At 40.0% G+C, this 11,092-nt stretch overlaps 1 protein-coding gene across 2 annotated transcripts; it reads right to left on the reverse strand.

Moving 5' to 3' along the window:
• Positions 1-117: 117 nt before the first annotated feature.
• On the reverse strand, positions 118-6,119 carry LOC112078443 (zinc finger protein 85-like). Of its 2 annotated transcripts, none has more exons than XM_070442051.1 (4): positions 5,108-6,119; positions 4,544-4,641; positions 4,231-4,408; positions 118-1,692 (listed from the first exon to the last, which is right to left on the reverse strand). In XM_070442051.1, the coding sequence occupies exons 1-4, from the start codon at positions 5,241-5,243 to the stop codon at positions 962-964; spliced, it is 1,143 nt and encodes a 380-aa protein (XP_070298152.1). In that variant the 5' UTR covers positions 5,244-6,119; the 3' UTR covers positions 118-961. The 2 variants fall into 2 exon arrangements, with proteins under 2 accessions (XP_070298152.1, XP_024000457.2); XM_024144689.2 differs by having other exon boundaries at positions 118-1,680; positions 5,108-6,109.
• Positions 6,120-11,092: the final 4,973 nt, after the last annotated feature.

Here is an 11,092-nt window from a genome sequence, read left to right on the forward strand (position 1 = left end):
CTTGTAAATAACCCCAGAAAAGTGGAACGAGGAACTCTTCATTGAGACAATGATAAACAGCAATCCGTGGGAGAGTTGTGGTGGATATTATAAAATAAGGATCTGCTGGAGTCCAAGTCAAACCAAGATTCTTTATTTCTGAGCTCAGAGAGAATAACAGTTACACAGCGCAGTGTAGACAGTCTGAATTCCTGAAGCATTGGGTGATGGGCACATATCTTTATAGTTTCCTGTTCCTGGGAGGGACTTTATTCATACAAGGACACAGGTGCAGCTGGTTTGCAACACAGGATGATACTCCCAGGGACAGGAGATTATAATAGGTCAGTTTCACAAGGTTAGTCACATAGTCAGTTATGTGGACACATACAATTAACATTTTCCATTACAGAGTCTGTGAATATTTCATGCCATTAAATCATCAGTGGACCAACAATGCAAATGTAAACAATGGAACAAATGCATCACATCCAAATATCACTGTATTATCTGTAGTGCTGGAGGAATGCCACACCCAGATAAACACACACAAAGAGTTTAAAAAAGGACCATTTAAACACATGGAATCTGATCTACTCTATATTCAAACTGACAGACTCCATATTCACTTCATGTTTTCTAATAAAAACATATAAATATATGTTTGAGACTACTTTGTACAATTAAATTTCATTTGGTGAAAACAGGTAAACACATTATCAGTCAACAATATAAGACAATTGGAGCACTGTGTATTTTAAGTCAATGTGATGTAAAATATAAATTTACACACTAGAATAATTAAGCCAATGTGATGTTAAATATCAATATTCACACTAGGAGAAGTAATTATTCTCTCCTGTGTGGATTCTCACGTGACTTTTAAGTGACTGATGAGTAATATGTCTTCCCACAGTCTGAGCATTTGTAAGACTTCTACCCTGTGTGTATTCTCTCATGTTTTTTCAAGTAGCTTTTAGGTTTAAAACTTTTTTCTCTCATGTGTTTTCAGTTCCCCTGACTGGTTGAAACACTTTCCACACTGGGAGCAGTGGTAAGGCTTCTCCCCTGTGTGTATTCTCTCGTGTCTTTTCAGGTTAAATAAATGGTTAAAACTCTTCCCACACTGGGAGCAGTGGTAAGGCTTCTCCCCTGTGTGTATTCTCTCATGATGTTTCAGGGACCTTATTAGGTTAAAACACTTGCCACACTGAGAGCAGCGGTAAGGTCTCTCCCCTGTGTGTATAATCTCATGATTTTTGAAATCCCATAAATAGTCAAAAGTCTTTCCACACTGGGAGCAGTGGTAAGGCTTCTCCCCTGTGTGTATACGCTCATGACCTTTGAGGGTGCGTAACTGATTAAAACTCTTCCCACACTGGGAGCAGTGGTAAGGCTTCTCCCCTGTGTGTATTATCCCGTGTTGTTTCAGGGCCCCTAACAGGTTAAAACACTTGCCACACTGAGCGCAGTGGTAAGGCTTCTCCCCTGTGTGTATTCTCTCGTGTATTTTCAGGTTACCTACCTGGTTAAAACTCTTTCCACACTGGGAGCAGTGGTAAGGCTTCTCCCCTGTGTGTATTCTCTCATGAGCTTTCAGGGTTCCTTTCTGGGTAAAACTCGTTCCACACTGGAAACAGTGGTGTCGTCTTGCTGGTTTGGACGTCCCTGACTCTGGTTCCTCTGAGTCTGGTCTTTCTCCTGCCAAAGACACTGTGTTTCATTTTTAAATAGAGACCTGAATAAAAAGGCCTTGCTATGAGAGTAAATCCTAATCAGATCCCTCAATAACCGGAGGCCAGCTAACAATCTTGGTGTGATTTTAAAACAAATGTTGTAGAGCTTCCTGGTAATTACTGATAATGTTTACATTCAATCTTTTTACAAGTCAGAACACAAAAAACTAAACAGTTCTGACACTCAAGACACAGACATTGCTGGATTCCAATCGAGCAGGTGGTTCTAAATATATAACTTTCATAGCTGTATGATACAGAATGTGACCTACACACTTCCTTAATCTCACTGGTGTAGGGGGCAGTATTTTCACGTCCGGATGAAAAGCGTGCCCAGAGTAAACTGCCTGCTACTCAGGCCCAGAGGATATGCATATTATTATTAGTATTGGATAGAAAACACTCTTATTTTGCACTTCCCCCGTGCAAAAATCAGAAATAGCGTTATAAATATTCACTTACCTTTGATGATCTTCATCAGAATGCACTCCCAGGAATCCCAGTTCCACAATAAATGTTTGTTTTGTTCGGAAAAGTCCATAATTTATGTCCAAATACCTCCTTTTTGTTCGTGCGTTTAGTTCACAAATCCAAATTCAGAAGGCGCAGGCACTTGCTCCAGACAAAAAGTCAAAACAGTTCCATTACAGTTCGTAGAAACATGTCAAACGATGTATAGAATCAATCTTTAGGATGTTTTTATCATAAACCTTCAATAATGTTTCAACCGGACAATTCCTTTGTCTTTAGAAATGAAAATGAACGCAGCGCACTCTCACGGCCACGTGCATGAATTAGCTCATGGCATTCTGCCAGACACCTGGTTGAAACAGTTCTCATTCGCTCCCCCTTCACAGTAGAAGCCTGAAACAAGGTTCTAAAGACTGTTGACATCTAGTGGAAGCCTTAGGAAGTGCAATACGACCCCATAGACACTGTATATTGGATAGGCAATGAGTTGAAAAACTACAAACCTAAGATTTCCCACTTCCTGGTTGGATTTTTTCTCATGTTTTTGCCTGCCATATGAGTTCTGTTATACTCACAGACATCATTCAAACAGTTTTAGAAACTTCAGAGTGTTTTCTATCCACATCTACTAACTATATGCATATTCTAGCTTTTGGGCCTGAGAAGCCATTTACTCTGGGCACCTTATTATCCAAGCTACTCAATACTGCCCCCCCAGTCCCAAAGAAGTTAAACCATAAGAAGGATTGGAGAGAAGGAGGAGTATCTTAAGGGGGATATATATCTGAGTGGGACAAATGTTGAGTTGTCTGATTACAGCTGTACAGAACCTTTGGGAAGAATTAAACTTGGGTAAAAGCTTCTCTAGTGTCCGTGGGTTATTTAATCTGAAAAATAAGAACATAACAAACTCTGAAACATTTATTTGGGCTGCAATTTCTGAGGCTGGTAACTCTAATGAACTTATCCTCTGCATCAGAAGTAACTCTGGGCCTTACATTCCTGTGGTGGTCCTCATGAAAGCCAGTTTCATCATAGTGCTTGATGGTTGTTGCGACTGCACTTGAAGAAACTTTCAAAGTCCTTGAAATGTTCCTGATTGACTGACCTTCATATCTTAAAGGGAATGATGGACTGTCCTTTCTCTTTGCTTATTTGAGCTGTTCTTGACATAATATGGAGGTGGTCTTCTACCAAATAGGGCTATCTTCAGTATACCACCCCTACCGTGTAACAACAACTGACTGGCTCAAAAGCATTGAGGAAATAAATTCCACAAATTAACTTCTAACAAGGTACACCTATTAATTGAAATGCATTCCAGCTGACTACCTCATGAAGCTGGTTGAGAGAATGCCAAGAGCGTGCAAAGCTGTCATCAAGGCAAAGGGTGGCTACTTTGAAGAATCTGAAATCATATATATTTTGATTTATTTAAAACTTTTTTGGTTACTACATGATTCCATATGTGGTATTTCATAGTTTTGATGTCTTCACTATTATTCTGCAATGCAGAAAATAGTAAAATGTAAGAAAAACCCTTGAATAAGTAGGTGTTCTAAAACTTTTGACCAGTAGTGTAGAATAATATATCTGTAGATCAGATGTTAATGAAGCAATACAGACCACATTGAAATGTCTGGAGTTTAGTTTGTGTGTTCTAGAGTCTTGTAAAGATAGGGGGGGTTGACTGGGACAGACAATGTAACATCCATAATGTTTTTAGGAAAAGGTTTTGTAAAACATGCACCTTACATCAGATAATCTTGAAACTTTCTCTCTAAAACTAACTTCCATCAAGGTTTTATATGGTCTATTGGTTTCTCTCTTTTCATTGGCAGAATCCTTTTTCAGTGTTATGATATTCATAACATCCATATCCACCAGTCTATCTTCCTGTCAACTAACAGAACTTTGCTGGTTGTCCTGGTAACAGATACCAGTCTATCTTCCTGTCAACTAACAGAACTCTGCTGGTTGTCCTGGTAACAGATACCAGTGGGCAGATCTATTGTATTTGTTCAAACTAAACTACAGCACTTACTTTGATGTGTCAAATCTGATCCTTTCTTCTCTTCTCCTCCTCTCACAGTTCCACTCAGCCCCGTTGTTTTCCTGCAGTCCACCAGCAGCACAGACAACCTCTTCATACCCAGCAGTAAGGTGCTACCGGGAGAGGCACGATACAGGGACTCTGGGAGAGAGGAAGGGCTAGCGTTGTCCTGGTAATCATAAAGAGGGGACACAGACACATATCATTATGGATGCTGATGTCACTGTTGTCATAAAGTGCTTTACAGAAACCCAGCCCAGACCCAGACGGAGCAAGCTGTATGTTAGACCAGACCAAGCTGTACCATCTGGTGTTCTGATCTGGAGAGACTCTTCTCTGCCTCGTCAGCATCAGGATGTTGTTGAGGCTCCCCAGAGGATCCACAATAGTCATGTCTCTCTCCTGTGTGAATGAGAACATCAAACAGATGGTAAACTTATGACCGTCTATTACAATCACAGAGTCTTACAAGAGGCATGAATATGTCTAAAAAGGTGCTAAAATGACCACTTTCATCTTTATTTCCGAAAAAAATATTTGTGATGCAAATGTAAAAGGGTCGTTCCACAAAATGGGTTCCTTTTGCATCCCTTTGATATTTTAAGTAGAACATATTCACCAATATTGCATTTTAAAAGACTGTTATACTAGATGAGGGGAACTGTAATGTAAACCACATGGAGAATTCAATACATCTAATTGAAAAGTCCCCAAAATATATGAACCAATGGCAGATTGCCCCTTAAACAATTCCTACCTTACTGAACAACATATTCAAGTGTAGAACTTCAGTATAATGCCCCTTAAAAACCCCACATTAGTTCAACAACTGCATAGTTTGTGCCCCTGTTTTTAAGACAGTACTCACTGGTGTTAATCTGATCTTCTGTCTCCTCCTCTTTCACTCCCAAAACGACCTCCTTCTTCACCTTTATTGAGACAGCCTCCTCTTCCTCTCTAAAAGGTTCTTCCTCTTTTTCCCCTATAACATCCTCCTCTTTCATTCTGAAAGCTTCTACCTCCTCTTCCTGCCTCTATCCCCTCTCCCACTCCTAAAGGTTCTTCCTCTTTTTTCACAGCAACATCCTCTTCTTCTTCTTTCACAGCCTCCTCTGCCTCCTTTTTGATTCTGAAAGTGTCTATCTCCTCCTCTTCCACTGTGACAGCCTCTATCCCCTCTTCCTCTTTCACTACAATATGTTCTTTCTCATATTTCACTGTAATACCCTCATCTTTCAGTGTGATATTCTCCTCTTTCTCCTTTTTCATTCTGAAAGCTTCTTCCTCCTCCTCTTCCACTGTGAGAGCCTCCACCCCCTCTTCCTCTCCAAACGGAGACTTCTCTCCTTTCACTGTAACACCCTCTTCTTCTTCTTTGACGAAAATGTTCAGCCCCAGAGCTTCTTTCTCCGTCCAGTAGACCTCCTCTTCTTTAGCAAGGGGCGAGTAGTTTAGTGAGCTCATGGTCCGAGATGTTAGCTAGCTAGTTAACATTAGCGACTAGCCTAGTGCTAGGCTCAGTATCAATCTTTAACAAGTTTGCAAATTGAACAACCAAATTAGCTTAAAGTTAACCAGTAGAAACGTCAACAGAACTGTGTTCACAACACTGAGATTAGCTAATGTACATTAACATGGTCTAAAGCGTCAATCTTTCAGTGTTATGTTGGCTAGCAAGCTACCGAGGTGGTTGAAAGAGTAGCCGCGTTGTTGTTCCTGAAGAAGCGTTCAATCCACAAGATTATACGTCACGCAAGAAGAGTCACCTGAAAGACGCAAATCGCCATCTGCTGGCTGGAGTGGGTAACGCAGTTTGGAAACAATAGTTACTACACTTTTGTATTGGAAAGAACGTCATAATAATTTAACAATAAACTGATATATTTTCTCTTCCATCTTACAAATAATACTTTCCTGTACACAGAAGTATAAGCGTAATATGAACATGTATATTGATTGAATTTATTTGACAATTTGTAAAATACATACAATAAGGGCGCTCCAGCTGGTGACGCCTCCACATACAATTTAAGAAAATCATGAAGGATAACACAATAATGCTTAACAGATATTTACATGGTGGTCCTTTTCAAAAGGGGAAGGGGGAATACAACAAGGTTAGGCGGCGATTGTAATGACAACAGACAATGACAGACACAATTGTTGTTTGTTTCACAACATCCGATAATTAATACAATTTCCTTTCCTAATTAACAACTATGGTACGTCTTCCTTGTCTCACATACCCTTAATATATAAACAATCAATCCCTAATATATATAAATATACACAAGACAATCACAATATAATAAACAACATACCCTTAATATATAAACAATCAATCCCTAATATATATATATATACACAAGACAATCACAATATAATAAACAACATACCTTAATATATAAACAATCAATCCCTAAATATATATGTATATATATACACAAGACAATCACAATATAATAAACAACATACCCTTAATATATAAACAATCATCCCTAATATATATATATACACAAGCAATCACAATATAATAAACAACATACCTAATATATAAACAATCATCCCTAATATATATATATATATATATACAAGACAATCACAATATAATAAACAACTATGGTACATCTTCATTGTCTCACATACCCCCAATACATTTTATTTGGCAAATTACACAACTCAATTCTTACACTATTAACTACTATCTTACACTACTTCTAACAAATTTGGCAAATAGGCTTTTTGGATTCTTCCAGACCTCTATCAGATGGACCCCCTAACATCAATTGCAAGGCTTTGATCTTCCCAGACTCTTATCATCAGATGGACCCCAGCCATCAATCTGCAAGGCTTTGATCTTCCCGACTCTTATCATCAGATGGACCCCAGCCATCAATCTGCAAGGCTTTGATCTTCCCAGATCTCTTATCATCAGATGGACCCAGCCATCAATCTGCAAGGCTTTGATCTTCCCAGACTCTTATCATCGGGATGGACCCCAGCCATCAATCTGCAAGGCTTTGATCTTCCAGACTCTTATCAGTCAGATGGACCCACGCCATCAGTCTGCTAAGCTTTGATCTGTCAGACTCTTATCATCAGATGGACCCCAGCCATCAATCTGCAAGGCTTTGATCTTCCCAGACTCTATCATCGATGGACCCCAGCCATCAATCTGCAAGGCTTTGATCTTCCCAGACTCTTATCATCGGATGACCCAGCCATCCAATCCTGCAAGCTTTAGCTCTTCCAGACTCTTATCATCGGATGGACCCCAGCCCATCAATCTTGCAATGGCTTTGATCTTCCCAGACTCTTATCATCGGATGGACCCCAGCCATCAATCTGCAAGGCTTTGATCTTCCCAGACTCTTATATCGGATGGACCCCAGCCATCAATCTGGCAAGGCTTTGATCTTCACAGACTCTTATCATCAGATGGACCCCAGCCATCAATCTGCAAGGCTTTGATCTTCCCAGACTCTTATCATCAGATGGCCCCAGCCATCAATCTGCAAGGCTTTGGATTTTCCCAGACCTCTATCATCGGATGGACCCCAGCCATCAATCTGCAAGGCTTTGATCTTCCCAGACTCTTATCATCGGATGGCCCCCAGCACCAATCTGCAAGGCTTTGATCTTCCAGACTCTTATCATCGGATGGACCCCAGCCATCAATCTGCAAGGCTTTGATCTTCCCAGACTCTTATCATCAGATGGACCCAGCCATCAATCTGCAAGGCTTTGATCTTCCCAAGACTCTTATCATCAGATGGACCCCAGCCATCAATCTGCAAGGCTTTGATCTTTTGATCTGTGGAACCTTGCAAGTTGATTTGTAACAATAAATCTCATAAAGTATTTGCTTGTTAGTTTGGATGAAAATGTAATTGAAACCAGAGTGAAAATTATCTTGAAGTTATACATTAGATTTATTTCCTGTTGGAGTTTACATTATAGGACCACTACTTATTCAGTAGTTATTCAGCACATACTATGATACCATCCATATGATTCCCTATGTAACCCATCCCTATGATATCCTATGATACTATGATACACATCCCAATGATATCCTACTATGATACCATCTATATGATATCTATGATACCCATCCTATGAATACCCTATATCCATCCCTATGATACCCTGTATACTATTGATACAGCATCCCCTATGATATCCTATGATACTATGATACCCATCTCTCTGATATCTATGATACTATACCCATCCTATGATACCTATGATACCATCCCTATGATATCATATGATCCTATGATACCCATCCTATGATATCCTGGTACTATGACACACATCCCTATGTACCTCCTATGAATCCCATCCTATGATACCTATGATACTATGACACCCATCCCTAATGATACCCGTGGATACTATGATCCGCATCCCTATGATATCCTTACTATGACCCTCTATCCTCATGATACATATGATACTATGAAACATCCTATGATACCTGATACTATGACACCATCCTAAGGCAGTGGAGGCGGCGCAGACATATTAGCACCAGTACTTAATTACCCCAACATCATCTGAGATAACAGTTTATTTACATAAAAATACATGCAGTAGTGAAAACACTGGAAAGTCAATACCTAACACGAATTTCCCAAGTTTCTGCAGCTACTCTCCCACACGTATAGGGCTTGCACCTTCCTATGTCCCACTGTTCAGAGGCATATATTTATCCTACTGTTCAGCCTAACTGTCCTCTTCTACTGTCAGTACATCCTTATCTCCTGTGTGTTTATATCTCATGTGTTCTCATGTTACCTAACTGATTAAAATTTCCACACTGGGAGGAGTGGTAAGCGCTTCTCCCTGTGTGTGTATTCTCTCATGTGTTTTCAAGTTCAATAACTGGGTAAAACTCTTTCCACACTGGGAGCAGTGGTACGGCTTTTCTCCTGTGTGTATTTCCTCATGCCGTTTCAGTTCCCTAACTGGTAAAACCTTTCCACACTGGGAGCAGTGGTAAGGCTTTCTCTCCGTGTGTATTCTCTCATGCCGTTTCAGGACCCTAACTGTGTAAAACCTTTCCACACTGGAGCAGTGGTACAGCTTTTCTCTGGTGTGTATTCTCTCTGTCGTTTCAGGTCACCTAAGTGTTTACAACTTTCCACACTGGAGCAACAGTAAGATTTTCTCCTGTGTGTATTCTCTCATGTCGTTTCAGGTCACCTAAGTGGTTTACAACCTCTTCCACACTGGCAATGTTAAGCTTTTCTCCCTGTGTGTATTCTCTCATGTCGTTTCAGGTACCTAATGGTTACAACCCTTTCCCACTGGGAGCAGTGGTAAGGCTTTCTCCTGTGTGTTATTTCTCGTGTTTTTCAGGTAGCTTTTCTGGTTAAAACTTTTCCACACTGGGAGCAGCAGTAAGGCTTCTCCCCTGTGTGTATTGCTCATGTGTTTTCAGGTTATTAAGTGTAAAATCTTTCCACACTGGGAGCAATGGTAAGCGCTTCTGCCCTGTGTGTATTCTCATGTGTTTTCAGGTTACGTAAGTGGTAAAATCCTTCCACACTGGGAGCAGCGGTACAGCTTTTCTCCTGTGTGTATTCTCTCATGTGTTTTCGATTACACAAGTGGTAAAACTCTTTCCACACTGGGAGCAGTGTAAGGCTTCTCTCTATGGTGTATTCTCTCATGTTTTTTTCAGGTAGCTTTTCTGGTAAAACCCTTTCTTTCCACACTGGGAGCAGTGGTAAGGCTTCTCCCCTGTGTGTATTCTCTCATGTTGGTTCAGGTGTCCTTTCTGGTTAAAACTCTTTCCACAGTGGGAACACTGGTGTCTTCTTGCTGGTTTGGACGTCCCTGGCTCTGGTTCTTCTGAGTCTGGTCTTTCTCCTGCTAAAGACAGAGTGTTCATTTAAATAGAGACCTGAATGAAACCTCCACATGATAAAACGGCCTTGCTACGAGGGTAAATCCTAACCAGATCCCTCAATAACCTGATGCCAGTTTTAACAGTCTTGGTGTGCTTTTAAAATAAATATTGTAGAGCTTCCTGGTAATTACTGATAATATGTTTACATTACTTATTTCATTCATTCTGTTTTACAAGTCAGAACACAAAAAACTAAACAGTTCTAGGACACTGAAGACACAGACGTCGCTGGATTCCAATCGAGCAGGTGGTTCTAAATATATAACTTTCATAGCTGTATGATACAGAATGCGACCTACACACTCCCTTAAAACGAAAAATAAGTAAATAAGACATTTTGTGTGGAAGTCCAAAACTAGTTTTTACGTCGAAGGCACAAAGCACATCAGTAACATCTCCCCGTTGTTGAAAGGGTTCAACACATGCTGTTTAAATGGACCAATTTCTTATTTAGACGTTCACAGATTTTCAACATGTTGACTATCGTTGATGTCATATTTTGGGTAAAGTAAAAAATAAGGTGAAATATTTGGGGTAGATGTTCCTAAAACTGATAGTTACTATATATAGGAAGTCTATATACAGCCATATCATAGAGTTTGAAAAGGCATGTTCATTCTCATGTGATGAATAACCTATGACATCATATGTTTCTAAAACTGATACGTACAAAATGCTTATTTCTCTTGAATTGGGCACAAATTTTGCATCCCTGTTAGTGAACATTTCTCCTTTGCCAAAATAATCCATCCTCCTGACAGGTGTGGCATATCAAGAAGCTGATTAAACAGCATTATCATTACACAGGTGCACCTTGTGCTGGGGACAATAAAAGGCCACTCTAAAATGTGCAGTTTTGTCACAATAGCCACAGATCTCTGAGGGAGCGGGATTGGCTGAACTGCAGGAATGAACTCTCTTAATTGAAACTCTGTA

The sequence above is a fragment of the Salvelinus sp. IW2-2015 genome, unplaced genomic scaffold, assembly GCF_002910315.2.
Source record: "Salvelinus sp. IW2-2015 unplaced genomic scaffold, ASM291031v2 Un_scaffold5688, whole genome shotgun sequence".
Lineage (NCBI taxonomy): Eukaryota > Metazoa > Chordata > Actinopteri > Salmoniformes > Salmonidae > Salvelinus > Salvelinus sp. IW2-2015.

Bases quoted from the DNA above. Each gene is read 5' to 3' on its own strand.
- LOC112078443 (XM_070442051.1), bottom strand. From the start codon at position 5,243: ATGAAAGAGGAGGATGTTATAGGGGAAAAAGAGGAAGAACCTTTTAGA. The intron at 4,642-5,107 runs GTGAGTACTGTC...TCATTCACACAG, and splicing joins AGAAGATCAGATTAACACCA to GAGAGAGACATGACTATTGT. The intron at 1,693-4,230 runs GTAAGTGCTGTA...AATGAAACACAG, and splicing joins ATCAGATTTGACACATCAAA to TGTCTTTGGCAGGAGAAAGA.